Source organism: Bidens hawaiensis, unplaced genomic scaffold, assembly GCF_021521415.1.
Source record: "Bidens hawaiensis isolate Kalapana, Puna unplaced genomic scaffold, B.hawaiensis_p1.1 tig00001412_1, whole genome shotgun sequence".
NCBI classification, from domain to species: Eukaryota; Viridiplantae; Streptophyta; class Magnoliopsida; order Asterales; family Asteraceae; genus Bidens; species Bidens hawaiensis.
In genome coordinates this window covers 3,047,576-3,062,342 of record NW_027491079.1, presented here as the reverse complement: position 1 = coordinate 3,062,342, position 14,767 = coordinate 3,047,576, and the positions used below count along the sequence as shown (strand labels likewise).

Sequence of the window (14,767 nt, the reverse complement as noted above, 5' to 3'; positions counted from 1 at the left end):
AGTATCGTTTCGAGGTAGGTTTTACATTAGTGAACTCGTATCCTACTTCCGGTCAAAAGCCCTAAAACATCAATTTGAAATTCAAAAATTAAGTTTTTTTTTTAACGGAGGTGGTGCAATGAGAAAAAATAGTTTAAAACATGAGACTTGATGTTAAAATATTCTAATGTAAGATTATTATCGGTGAATTGCGAAAATATGATATTATTAAAATACATTTTTTTTTCAATGAGAGCATCCAAGTAAATTCTCTACTTTAGCTCCCACAATAGTTTTTTTTCTTTCTAACGATCATTTGTCTCACTTACAGACTATGATATTCTATTCCACCCTCAACTCAAACAATAGTTTCTTTTATAAACCGAAGCCAGGACAAACTTTCATTTAAAATAAAAAGAAAAGTGTTAGAAACTAAGAGCATCCCTCACCCCTAGTGCGTCCTCACATAATAGTTTAGCCGGTCAATTTCGTAAGGCATTATTATGTATCTTGGTGGAATTTGCTTCTCTTTCCTGGACATTATTCACTGTATTTGTAAAATCTATAGTATGAAATATAATCTCTCTTTTGATGATACTTGGTTTTAAGAGCATGTTTGGGATCAGGTTTGAAAAATGCTTATTGGCTTATTAGTTTTTACAAAAAGCCATTTTGAAAAGTCAAGATTTGGAGCTTTTGGAAAACTGTTTTTCAACCCTTTCAAAAAGCTAAAGTAAAAAAGATTTTTGTGATTGCCAAACGCATTTTAACTTACTGGCTTTTTAAAAACACTAATAAACCAACAAGCATTCTTCAAACTCAATCCCAAGCATGCTATAACTCATCTTATTAAAAAACAGTGTTCTAGATGTATACTTTTTGTTTTGGTTTGTTGCTATAAGTTAAATGTTTTCCTAAAGTATTAAGCTGACTACTTTTATAAAGGAAAATGCACATGTTTTGGCTTTTGGCGATAAGAAACGTGACACGTGGGACAATCGAGGTGGGGAAGAGACAAGCTTTTGTTTAGTGGAATAAGAATCATGCTTGTTTGAATCACCATTGACTCCTAGAAAAAAAAATATATGCAAAAATGGCCTAAAATAGTAAGAAATGGTTTATAGACACGATTTTAAATGCTCATGAGTTCACTAGCGATATGTTCATAGAGAACGTGAATTTACTACTCTTGCAACATGTAACTATATGTGGATCTAGACAATTTTTTTATGAGAGTTAAAAACATTTGAGAGTCGGTTGTTGTTGCTAAAAAGTGGCAAAATCCAATATTTTTTTTTTCATGTGGAGCGACCGAAAGACTTAACCAAGATCTTATAGGAAGATCGAGATTTTAGTGTATAGATAACACCAAAATGATTTCATGGATATGCCATGGGTCTGTCAATGTCGCTAGATATTGAATATTTTCGGTTCGTTCAGGTCATGCCACATGATAAAAAAAATAAAGCCATTTTGCTCGACTGTTATTTAGAGAGGAAAACTTTTTTAGAAGTGTATTAGTTAAGGATTTGCGGATCTATGCAAACTCAGGATAGTTTACAATTTTCAAAAATAAACTCAGATAATTGATTAAAATTTAGAAAAATCAAAGTCTTCAGAGTTATGTGATGATTAAAAAAACGAATTGGTGAAGAATTGGGTGGTTTGGCATTGTTTTTCGAGTGAGGCTCAAACTTTTATTAATAAATTTATTGTTTTTTGAACGGACACCACAATATCCTGTTTTCTTGGATCTATTACATATTTTCTTTCTAAACCATGTTTAATTGTATATTTATCCCTTTAAACTATGTTTAATTTTCCCACCCAAAAAATTCAATTGTATATTTTCCCATCCTTTGATGAAAAATTTATGTTAGCAAAATTACTCTTTCATAACCTCTATAATTTTGAACCACTCCAAAAACCTCTCAAAAAATAAATAAAAAATCATAAAACCAAATAAGAAATGTTTATCTAGCATACTTCGTCCCGAAAGAAGAAAAAATCTTGTGGGTGTTAGGTTCTTTTTAGGTGGGGAAGGGGGTTAGGCTCTTTTAGCAGGGGGAGCGGAGTGGGGGTTAGGTCTTTTTAGTTGGAGGGGGTAGGTTTTTGTGGGTTTTTGGTTGAAAGGACACCAACGTAATAGTAAAATGGTCATTACACAATTAAAATAAATCAAATGGGTAAATTTGTCAATTTTATAATTAAAAAGGAGAAAATATACAATTGAATATTTAGGTTGGGTATATATGTATTTAAAAAGTTTTAAAGGGAAAGATGCAATTGCCACTTACTTTTTTTATATAAAGGGTAATTTAGTGATTTCACAAGCATTGAATGGAAGATTGGAATCACTTAACAACGTTCTATCTTCATGGACCATCCTTATTACATTCAAGAATAAATGAGAATAAACCTAAAACTAATAAGTGTTAGGAACCAAATAGTAATATGACAAATCCAACAAAGACCAATGTGTTGGAAAAGTGTGTTGGAGTTCAAAGCATTATTTTCAACATTTATATCACGAGATATCATGAAAGTAAAACCATGCTGAAAAGGTCATTGGTTATCAAATTTTGGGTGTTATATGCTTTAAGAAATACAATGATTGCTTCCATATTGAATAGCTATAATGCTATTTGAATGGGGTAGTGCTTATAGTGTGGCACAATAATAAGTCGTCCCACGAAGTGAAAGCTACCACCAAAACCAACACTTTGTTTCTCTATTAATAGCACTCCACAACAGACACGTTTTTTATACTTTGTCGATAGTGGGAATCGCCATTAGGACCATTAGTGTTGGTGAAACAACCCACTCTTTCACGTTTCAAAGTCCTCGGGTTCAGCGTCGCCAGTCCGGGTTTTAAAACCAGCTTGGCCAGTGGTCCGGTTTTCAATTGTTAAAAAAAGTTAAAAATGTTTTAATTAATAGCACACATGATTATGTATAAGCTGAATGTTCATAATATAACACCAGTCTCATGGGTCATGGGCAACTTCCGTCACAAAATCCATGGTTCAACAACATTGAAAAGATCTACGGTCACAAGAAACATGAAGTTCCTAAAAGACGTCTTAGAGATGTAACACAAAACTATGAAAACCAACAAGATATTACAACCAAAGTTCAAACCTCATATACGCGCGACATATGAATTTGCTTGTGTGACGTATCTAACCCAACGATACGGATTATAAGTTTTGGACTTCTTAGCGATCTGCAAGTATTTCACCTGCATATACATCATGTCAGAAGAATCAGTATTTGACTGTTGATACAACTAAGTGGATCGTGATATGGCCCATTAACTAATGGATCATGATATGGCCCATTAAGTAACTGATGTATCAGGATTTGTGCAATGAGTGTTTTTAACATTTTCTCGCAAAAACAGTTATTCTTACCTGGAGTCTTGAGCAATTGTACATCGGTATAGTGAAAGTCATGCTGACGGGTCCAGCTTCTTTTGTTATATTGCCTATGATGTCATAAAGTTGGAAACGGTCAATAACATCAAATATGAACAAATTGTTATTATATAAAAGTTTTTTTTATACAAATCCTGGGAAGCATACCATGCGATTCATGTGCGAATGTTAATTTGGCACGCAGTGTATGTTCAGATCCACCAACAATCTGGAAAGAATGGTGATATTAAAAACTATATGAAATGACATAAAATATATAAAAGGTGAAATTATTATATATATTAAAAAGTAGATTTACTTCTACTCACAATTTTACTATTCAATTTACTATTTAATTTTTTAATATTTTATTAGACTAAATTACTAGTTGTAGGTTAATTAGTGGAAAGTTAGAACTTAACAAGAAATAACCTTTTTTAACGTCCACTCGATTTTCTTATTCGGTTCCTTGAAATCAGTCACTTGTCCAACTGCTCCGGATTCCAACTCAAAACTAACCCTATAAAACTCCAACAAAATAGTATTAGGAAAATATAACATATATGGAAAATATAACATATATATATCAGAATCAAAATATATATATTTATCATAAACAATACTTTACACACATCAAGAACTACGAAATGATCATAGCCAAAAATATGTGTTTCTTGCACCACAAACTACAAAGCCATGGAGCAAGTTATAAATATGTGCTTTAGCTTAAAATTTAAAACCACATTATGTATTTCCTACAAATATTTCAAACTCAATTGTCAATAGATACTTAATAAATTGCATGTGAAAATACTTTATTTATCTTAAATGAAATCAAATAAAAAAATTTAAGCCGGACCCATTCCATTGACTTTAGCGAATAAATGAAAATATGAGCTTTCTACAACGAAATCTTAAATGAATTTGTTTTCTTTATCATTTAACTAATGTGAAAATTTACAAAAAAGTATGTAATTGCAGTGTGTGTAACACAACTACCCATTATTAGGCTTGTAAACGAAACGAACGTTCAGTTAACCGTTCATTTACTTAATAGACGAATGGACATGAAAAATTGTTTTGCTCATGTAGTTAAATGAACGAGCTTGAACAAATGCCTCGTTCCTTCATTTATATTCATGAAAGTTCATTCATCTATGCTCTTTTATGTTAGTCTGTTTACGTTCATTTATGTTTGTTTCGTTATTATAATTATTAAAAATATTTAGGCTAATTACAATTTGGTATAGTTAAATGAAATTAGTACATTGTCTCTTACAATTTAGTCTATTTTATTAAGTACATAATGGTTAAGTATTTATCAAAATGTGAAAACTAGCCTATTAGAGTATTAGCAGACCAAAACAAGAAATACAGAGAAAGCAGTATAATTATCATATGAATGAATTGACTCGTTAAGGGAGTAAGGTTACTACTTCAACAGAAAAGAATATGTTTAATATAAATAATGATGGTTGTAAAATATGTGTGGCTAAATTAAGTTCTTTGTGCGGTATTGGAATAAGCTAAAATTGGTAAAGGAAAAGAAAGAAAAATAAATAGAACATTTGACCAAACTGTTTGGAACGATGTTATATTAATTATTAATACAAAACTTAAACTGTGTATATCGGATATATTATACGAAATTTTAGTGTCTGATTTATATTAAGATATTTCAGCCGTACGATTGAGAAAAAATAAAAAGTCATGTGATAGATATTTTCAGCTAAATTTTTGTTTAGATAATTGGGTGACGATATAATTAATTTCGAATAGATACCTAGTCATTTAAAATACTATTCAAAATAACTAAACAACTCAGAGTTTAAAAAATTCGCGTTTACTTTTAACTAGGGTTCGCTTGGTTATGTTTGTTCTCGATGTTCAGTTATATTTGTTCTTTTACGTTCGTGAACCTTTCGTTTATGCTATTAACAAATGAGCATAAACAAACATAAACAAAAGAACGAATACAAACAATAAAGCCCCGCTTGTTTAAATGTCCGCGTTTGATCATTTGTTCAGTTAAAGTTAAACGAGCGGATGCAAGCCTAACCATTATCTTTAGAAACAAATTTTTATTTAAGATGATAAAAGAATTTGTGAAGCCAAAATGACAAGTACCTGGATGTATATTTTGGCACTGGCGTCTGCACTACAACTGTATTTGCAGTTATATTTTGAGGGAATTCAGCACGTACTTTCAGAATCACCTCAGCCTTCAACAAAAATGCACATATGATATAATTCATTAGTGTACTAGACTTGGACAATAATATGCTAATAGCATATACAACTATAACATGAATAAACACCACTAAAAGGAATCATCCATAGAACTACCAACCAGTATGGACCAGTTGACCCGTTTTGACCCAAAGCCAATTTGAATGAAGAGAGTTCTACCTTAAGGGATCCTGCTTCTTCAATCAAGGTGTTAATACGGAAAGGCGGCTTAAATTCCTGGGTCATACGATAATTCATAACAGGGAATTCACCATCAGGGGGAACCTGACAAACACGAGCAAAAGTTTTTGCATTATATGCAATCAAAAAACATAGGGTGTGTGTCATATATAAAAGCTAAAACTTAATTATGCTACTTACAAGTGTCAAAGTTCTATCCACATCAAAACTATCAAGATGCACCGATTCATGAAAATTGCAATCATCTAGTATAACAGCTCCTGATCCACTAGAACCTCCATAGTCTGTTGAACAAAACATATTACTGATCTTCTGAAGGCAGATAATCGTCGCAATAAACAAATTCTTAAATTCATATGTCAATATCACTAGCTACTAAAAGTGGCTAAATGGGTGGATGGGCGGATGGTAACGGGTCAAAACAAGAAATTTGTTGGTTTATTTTGGTTTTTTATTTCTGGAGCTCTAATTAGTTTATCTTATTTAGGTTAGGATATTGAGTCTTTATATTGTTTCCTTATTGCTAGAAGTTTTATTTTGGTTAGATAGATTAGCTTCCAAGTTTTTCCATTAAAAATAGTAATTCTGCAGAGTCAATTTTCATATCAATAAACAAGAAAAGATCTGTGGCAGTTCACCACAAAATCTTTGTGTTCATGCTTTGATTGGTTCAAAAGTTGTGGAAGAAGCTGTGAAAACTGATCGTGTGAAGTGATCGAAAACGGGTAAAGAAAAAAGGATCGTGTGAAACGATCTAAGTGTTAGGGTTGGAGACTCGAACAAAGGGTATTAGGGCAGCCGGCCCTAATTAGGGTTAGCCGGCCCTAATGGGTCCCATCTTATTTGTTTGGGCCTAACTTGGAGTACAAGTTAGGAACCCTAGATTTAGTCTATAAATACCCTAGTTGTAATTGTAATCTGGTGTGCCTTGAGCTTAATAAGAAAACCTAGTTGCAGCCCGTGGACGTAGGTCCCCTCGCGGGGACCGAACCACGTTAAATTCTTGTGTCGTTTATATTTTCGTTTATGTGTGTTTATCGTTGTGCATGTGTGTGCTGTTTCGCTTCCGCGCGCCGCTTTGTTCCTAACAAGTGGTATCAGAGCTTTGGCTCGTTGTTTACACACGGTTTTGCACGGGTATCGATCGAGAAAAAAGGTAGAAGAGGCTGGTTTGAGAAGGGCTGCTACAGTGCCGCCGCTACAGTGCCGCGGTGAACAGTATCCGGCATGAACAGTGTTTCCGGCCGTGAACAGTGATTCCGGCGGTGAACAGTATTGTCAGAGATCTTCGTTTTTCTGGTTAACAGGGCTGTTCGGGGCTGTTTTTCAGGGCTGTTTGAGAACCGAGTTACGTGAAAATCAATATTTGGGTTTAGATTTGTCTGCGAAGTTTATTGTAGGAGCAAATCGGTCAGTTGACAATGTTCGGTAGTGAACATCCGTCAAGTTCTGGCTCGTACCATTGATGTGTTCACTGTTTCGATTTGTTTCCTGATTGCTATTGTTATAGCTGGAGACGGGATGGGTATGATCGAAGGTTTGACCGGTTTGGATTTCGGTTGGTTGGTTTTGTCAAAGGAACTTGGATGTGGTACTGTGGGATAAAACAGGTGAAAATGGAACTAGCAGGTTGGAATGCTTTGGGTTTTAAGTATTCTGATTCTGGTGTGCTGGTGACGACATAAGTGAAAAAAAAGGGAAGTCAGGTTGAAAGGTTTATTCGGTTAGGATTAGCTGATCGGGTGTACAATCGCGGAATCCTTGGTACCGTTTGCTTTCGGTAAAGCTCTACTGCTGTTAGTTATAACCGTTTGCCGGTTAGCTGGTCTGGAACTATGAAATTATTTCTTGTTCGGTGGTGATCAGCAGTTCGACATTTGAGGGGATCCGGGATCTTGTGCTGGGTGAACACGTTTACCGGGAAAAGTACGATCGGGATAATCTCATGGAATGTTGGTTTTGGTAATGGGTTGGGATAACAGGGACAGTGGGAGCTGGGCATAGTTGACTTCGTGGAGCTGCATGGAGGTTCGTGACATTCTTTAGAGTCAATGTCAAAAGATAATGAATTCTGCTTCTGAGAATGTGTCTGGGTTGATGCATTGGGACTCAGTGAAGGCAGTGAGACTCTTGGGTTCGAGATTCTGGTATACTTCATTTCATGTTACCCACTGTAGTGAAGTATTGGTGAATCTTATTGAAGACTTTGGGAAGGTACAAGTTTATGTATCGCTGGAAGAAGGGAACCAACTTCCGAGTATTAAAGTCTTGGCTCGCTGCATCGGGTAGAGCTAAGTGGATTCATTTTGCAAGTGTGAATCCTGGAGCCACCGGGATGTAGCTGAGTGCATTCGGAGGTTTAAACTAGGTCAGGGGTTTTGAAACAGTGGGAGCACGAACCGTGCTCTAGGTACAGTTCAAAACACCGTTGGGTTTTGAATACCGGAATTCCGAATGGGAAAATCTCTCCTGGGTACTTGCAGGTTTTGGAGAGTGGTGTTTTCTCTGGGAGTCTCTGGAGCCGGTAGTTCGAATCAGTGGGAGCCGGTTGAGATTGAGGATGAGTCAATGGCGGGTTTTGCCATGGCTGGGTCATTGATGACTGTTGGGTTGGAGCTCAATGGAGCTTCAACTGGCTCTTCAGGTAATTGAGGAGCGGGCCGCTGAAACTAGGAGGATTAGATTGAAGTCTTAGCTTGTTTATGGGAACTGAGGCTTGGAGGACTTCTTTTATTTGAAATCATAGCTTGTTCTTGGGAGCTGGAGGCTTGGAGAACTTCTGACCGTGAAGTTTTAGCTTGTTCTTGGAACTGGAGGCTTGGAAGATTTCTGTTTTTAAGATTACTGGAGTTACAGGTTTAGGGTTTGCTTGGATGGTGGATTGAGGATTGCTCGAGCCTCCAAGTGGGAGATTGTTAGGGTTGGAGACTCGAACAAAGGGTATTAGGGCAGCCGGCCCTAATTAGGGTTAGCCGGCCCTAATGGGTCCCATCTTATTTGTTTGGGCCTAACTTGGAGTACAAGTTAGGAACCCTAGATTTAGTCTATAAATACCCTAGTTGTAATTGTAATCTGGTGTGCCTTGAGCTTAATAAGAAAACCTAGTTGCAGCCCGTGGACGTAGGTCCCCTCGCGGGGACCGAACCACGTTAAATTCTTGTGTCGTTTATATTTTCGTTTATGTGTGACGTTGCAATGCCCGAAGCTAACATCGACTAACTACACTGTTCAGTCGATCATCATGGAGACCATCCTAGCCGCTCATGGTCTGCGAGAGGCCATAGACCCCGTGATGAGAGACACGAGGCACGGTAGAAGAAAGAAAGAAGTTCATGGCATAGGTTATGATCTATCAGTTAATACCCGAAGATGCTCTTCAAGTTGCAAAGGACACAGACCCAAATGACATGTGAGATGCACTCCGGGTTCCTAGAGCATTCAAAAGGCCATTTGCAAACACTTAGAAACATGTTGGAGCTGATAAAGATGGATTCAGAAACCACAATGATTAAGTTAAGTGGGTTATGATTGAGATACAAGAACCTTGGATCAACACTTGATGATGAGGTGCTAGTAAGAAAGTTTAAAAAATTCAATGCTGGAAAAATATCTACCAATTGTGGCTTCAATGAAGTAGTATTCAGAGAATGAAAACATTCCATTTGAAGAGGCCAATTGAAGAGGCTATAACAGCCCAGAGACACAAACGAAGATACACAAGGTAAGTTAGCGTTTACCCAGAGACACAAACGAAGATACACAAGGTAAGTTAGCGTTTACATGTGATGATGAACAGTGTAAACCAAGAAATAATGGTGATTGTCGCCAAAGGTCATGAAGGTCGTGGATGGATTAACTGGGCCGATAGAGGTCGAGTAGGTGGAATGGGAAGAGGCCATGAGGGTCAACCTGGTTCAAACACTAACCAACAAGAACCAATGAAAGAACCAGACAACTCATGAATAAAATGTTATCGACGTGGAGATTACGATCACTTTGCGTATGAATGCATGAACCAGGAACCAAAAATGGCTCAAGAGGATGAGCCGAAATTGCTTTGATGTCGCAACAGGCCCAATGTCAAAATTAAGGGGAAGAATGTTGGTTCATTTCTGGAGTTCTATTTTAGTTTATCTTATTTTGGGTCAGAATATTGAATCTTTATTTTGTTTCCATATCGCTAGAAGATTTATTTTGGTTAGATAGCTTAGCCTCCAAGTTTTTCCATTATATATAGTTGTTAGGTCTTTATAATTATGCGGACTTAATTTTCATATCAATAAACAAGAAAGAGTAGTTGCAGCTCCCACATCTTTGTGTTCTTGCTTTGATCCGATTGTGTCTTAACAAAATTTGCATGTGAGCTTAATTAGGTCAGGCTGAGATAGATTGAGCAAGTCCACCAATGATTCTTGCCCATTTGTCTTGAATCATGAATACTTAATTAATTGAATGCGCCTAAAAAACTATTCTGCTAAAATTACTTATTGATTTCTTTGAAAACAGCTTAGGAAACTGTATGCATTTGTAGACACCTAAGGTGACTTTTGACTCGTTTCACCTACTCAACCCATTTGAGACACGCTTCAGTTTAACTAATTTTTTTATCATACCCAACAGTTTTGCCCCATTGCCAACAAAATACAACACAAAACAGCATTTTCTATATGAATGGGTTGAAACTGTCACCTATACCACAAATGCAGTATGATAACTAGTATATCAAGCAAACTAGGACGGCTAAAAAGATATACTCAATAACTGGATAAATGAATAAACTGATTTGATAGTATACATACCATATACTGATCTGCCACCTCTTCCTATATTCAGGTCATCGTTTAGAGCTAATCGGATTTCTGGATTCCCAGTAAGATAACTCTTCATTTGAATGGTTCCATCAATCTCAGAAGTTAGTATATATCCCTGTTGAGATCACAAGGAAGTTATATATATGATATAGTATGTTCTTATTTCATAGAAGAACACAATCTGTTAAGATAACTAGAACTGAACAAAAATTACTCACACTAGAGCTGAATGTGAGACTTATTTTTTCAATTATATCCACAAAAATTTCCTCCCTCCTCCTGCCACCAGGTTCATTAGCTACAACTGATTTTGTGACAGCTGTCCCTGGCATTCTTTTGTTTCCTTGCTGCATTCACAAAAGATTGCAACTTGCAAGTTATAAGATAATCAAATTCAGGTGACTTAGATAAAAAAAATTATCAACTAAAGATGAACTATTTGATTGATTATACCATAAATAGGGCAGCTGGGCCAAGAGGTGGCATATGTGCTGCATCAATCATGATTGGCTCATTAAATACACATGACTTTAGAACTTCAGTCGATGTTGTTTGCACATAACCAAAATCCTGTGTTCAAAAGTTATGAAGTTAAAACTATTAACAATCAGAGATTACAATCAGATTTTATACAGCTAATAATGTCAAATGGATGAAAAGACTTACAATAACTTCATCAAGTAATTCATACACAAGCACAAAGTTTTTTCTTATGGAATCTTCATTGAGGATGCCAAGGTAATCTTTCGTAACACGTGCTATTCTTTGTAGAAGCTCCAATACAAGAGAAGGTGGTACATTTGCTCTAGTGGTTGCAACAAACAGTAATCCAACCACCTTTACATGAAAGTAGTTGACCCCATCCACATTCTATAACAATAAAACAAGTACATCGCATCATAAGAAATCATCACATTAACATAAACAGTCATATTAAATCTAATTTCAGGCTCGAATCAAGTTATAAAAGGTTGAAGCAATAAACAAATGGAGAGGATTTCATAATAAGTATATCAGTAAAAGATACAGTTAATGTATAAATGTTGGATATTAGGCACAAGAACACGAATTTTGATCTCAACCAAGATCGAATCTTTTCGCTTATTATATTTCTTGGCACGCTAATTACATACCCCTAACCATCTATTTATACTAATTAACTTCCTAAGCATACCATGACGCAAACTGCTACTTTATACGCTTTCAAACTAACAAGGTAAACATGCAAATACACAAACTTACTAACCGATAACTCTAAAGTCTAAACATTCAAACTATTAATTAAATACTAATTAATTTAACTCTTTCACATGACCCCTACAACTTTCTCTTTTAACTTGTTTCAAGATTAACTTTCAACAATAAATAGCTTCTTAAAGACGATTTAAGATAACACAGCTAGCTTAACTATCTAATATGACATGAAGAACTGTTTAACACAAACATATAATCAGATAGCATGTCAAAAGGTACCTACAAAGACAGGTGGAGCCTCGGTTTCCCCGTCCTCTTTCCAGAACTTTACTTTACGAAAAAATATCTCTGCACTTCCTTTTTGAACATCACCACGGTCTGCATACGTGAAAAACAACCATAGAAAAGATTATATTTAAAAACAGGTGATATGCATAAATGAATTAGCCAAATAGCTAATCAAACTATCATCTCTGGATTGAAAATCCCATATATGTAAGCTACAATAAATGAAAAAACTGAATTTGCATGTATAATGTATGAATATGCCCAATCAAGATGCTCCTTCAAATTCGCATGTCCAGTCAAGAAGCAAATACACTGCTAAGTAAAGGTTGAGATTAAGCCCAGTAGTGTAAAATGAAGTCCATAAATGTTTAAAACTAATTCATATTGACCAAATTGGAGCTTTTTTTACATATTTGTAGTTTATGCATTTTTCATATTGATCAATACTATGCAGTCGATATTGCCGATATAGCACTGATATATCAGTGATATATTGGCCCGTCAATCCCTTTGGTAAAATATCGGTCAGAATATCTGCACCGATAATATCGGCGATATTGACTGATATTTGACGGATATATCACCGATATTCCCGGTATCACTGTTTTAAGTCTTAACTATCAGTTTTCAGTGTTCAATGTTAGTTTTTAAGTCTTAATCAGTTCCTACGTGCTATGATTGTTAGTGTTTTGCAAGTTGCAAAAGGTTAATTTGTTAATGGTAGGAGAGTATACTGAATTATTAGTGTCAAATTGCTATATACATGAATTTTACATGATATTAAAATTACCGATATCCAACTGATATCTCACCGCGATAACCAATATCTCAGATGATTATACTTGATCGATATCCGATATTTTTTCGCATTAACTGCTTAGGACCAATATCCAAACTACATCTTTTTTTTTAACTTTATTTGACTATTGATCAGCATGGCAAAAACTACCATCCCCTCCTACATGCGTCATAAAAATACTATAAAGGTTCAAAGTTAAAAGCCTAAATTTAAGAGTTCCAACTTTCATTGTAATATGTATGCCTAAAGTTCGAAAACTTTTGCTACGGTTTAATGTAACTCTTTTTATCTGGCCCGTTCAGGTGCGACTCATTTTTTGCCCCCGCCGATGAACAATCCTGGATCCGCCACAGTGTCCAGATTTCATAAACAGACAGTATCAACTCTTAAATCATTGTATTTTCTTTTGTTTGCCTATTTTGTTTAAATGTGCTAATGACAATTAATTAAATGCCTTCAAAAGCATCATCACATAACCTAGAAACTTCTAACATGTAAACCAGAAGCAATTGCGAGTAAATACGAACAAGTAAGCCCTAATTCAATCTCAAATCACATGCATCGCATCAAATCTATCACAAACACATGCACGAACTGATAGCCAGAGAACTCACAATCACGAAACACGATGTTATCGCCTCGCTGCGACAAAACGAAGAACTGCGAGATCATATCAACCAGTCTCCTTCCGATTCAACAGTTTCTGAAATAAATGGAATATAAACTTCGATTATTGTTAAATCAAGTGTGATTTGAACGAATATAAGCTGCTACAGCAATCAATTTTTGGCTATGTAGGTATACGAGTAAGAGATTTGTCAATTGAAGTGCATTTGACGAAGTAAATTAGAGGCGAATTGGTAATAGAGACGATGAGATCTGATGAACATACCGCAACAAGTCGCAAGGTTCACATCGACGATGTGTCTCGTAGCGACCAGCGTATATATCAGTAAAAATAAGTTGAGATCTTTTTCCAGAAGAAATCTTATAAAAAGAGTTAGATGGTACTTGTGGATAAGCTTGCATTTCGTGCATAGTATCCCAAACGCGATAAGACACGACATGAAAAGATACGAACACGACACGAAAACTTATCGTGTATATGTATTTCAAACGCAAACACGAACCTGTTAATACCTGGTATACACGATAAGAGCTGAAATCGATCATACGACAGTTAAATTATTATTGGGAATGTCGTGAGAATGTGACGGCCGAGAGAAAGTGAGAATGTTTTAGAAATTTAGAGTTTAGGATAACTTATAATTATATATATTTAATTATAAAAATCTAATCGGGTACTTAACATGTACTTAACAGGTTTTACCTGTTTAGACAAGAAAATTAACAGGTAGATTCGTGTCTATCTGTTTAGTACACGAAACATGTTAAGGTCTTACCTGATACCTGTTAAAGTCATGTAAGTACGTGTCGTATATTCGTGTATCGGGTATAAATTGCCAGCCCTACTTATGGATGAGAACTCTTGTTCAACATGGGTCTTTTAAAACTTAAAACAAATTTCAAGCATTCCTAGAAAACTCGTTTTTCTATCATAATACAACAACCTAAGTAGAATATACTATCTAAAATGACTTAACACATTTGAGGTAACCCAATGGTTAATGGTGTCTTGGCACTTGTGGAAAAAGATGAAATCGTGAAAGGAAAAAAAAAAGTTTGAAACGAGTTAGATTGTTCTTGTTTCTCTTAATTCCTTAGTGAGTGTTTTAGTATGTTTAATTACCTCAAAATGAACCAAAGGGTTCACTTTTTTTCCACATAAGAAGCTCATATGGCCATATTATTCATCTGTATCTCTTTTTATGCAAACAATATCTAAGGAA

The 14,767-nt window shown here is 35.3% G+C and overlaps 1 protein-coding gene across 1 annotated transcript; it reads right to left on the bottom strand.

The window, feature by feature from the left end:
- Nucleotides 1-2,940: 2,940 nt before the first annotated feature.
- Nucleotides 2,941-13,601, bottom strand: LOC143574513 (AP-4 complex subunit mu). Its single transcript, XM_077059118.1, has 13 exons — nucleotides 13,532-13,601; nucleotides 12,114-12,208; nucleotides 11,303-11,506; nucleotides 11,090-11,206; nucleotides 10,855-10,983; nucleotides 10,625-10,751; nucleotides 6,006-6,109; nucleotides 5,805-5,909; nucleotides 5,523-5,617; nucleotides 3,828-3,915; nucleotides 3,564-3,624; nucleotides 3,393-3,466; nucleotides 2,941-3,220 (listed from the first exon to the last, which is right to left on the bottom strand). Exons 1-13 carry the CDS (start codon nucleotides 13,587-13,589, stop codon nucleotides 3,122-3,124), a joined length of 1,356 nt encoding a protein of 451 aa, XP_076915233.1. The 5' UTR covers nucleotides 13,590-13,601; the 3' UTR covers nucleotides 2,941-3,121.
- Nucleotides 13,602-14,767: the final 1,166 nt, after the last annotated feature.

What these genes read in the sequence shown, in the direction of transcription:
- LOC143574513 (XM_077059118.1), bottom strand. Translation starts at nt 13,589, where the DNA reads ATGATCTCGCAGTTCTTCGTTTTGTCGCAGCGAGGCGATAACATCGTG. An exon ending in TGGATAGAACTTTGACACTT is followed by an intron (nt 5,910 to 6,005) that starts GTAAGTAGCATA and finishes CGTGTTTGTCAG; the next exon opens with GTTCCCCCTGATGGTGAATT. An exon ending in ACAATTGCTCAAGACTCCAG is followed by an intron (nt 3,221 to 3,392) that starts GTAAGAATAACT and finishes ATGTATATGCAG; the next exon opens with GTGAAATACTTGCAGATCGC.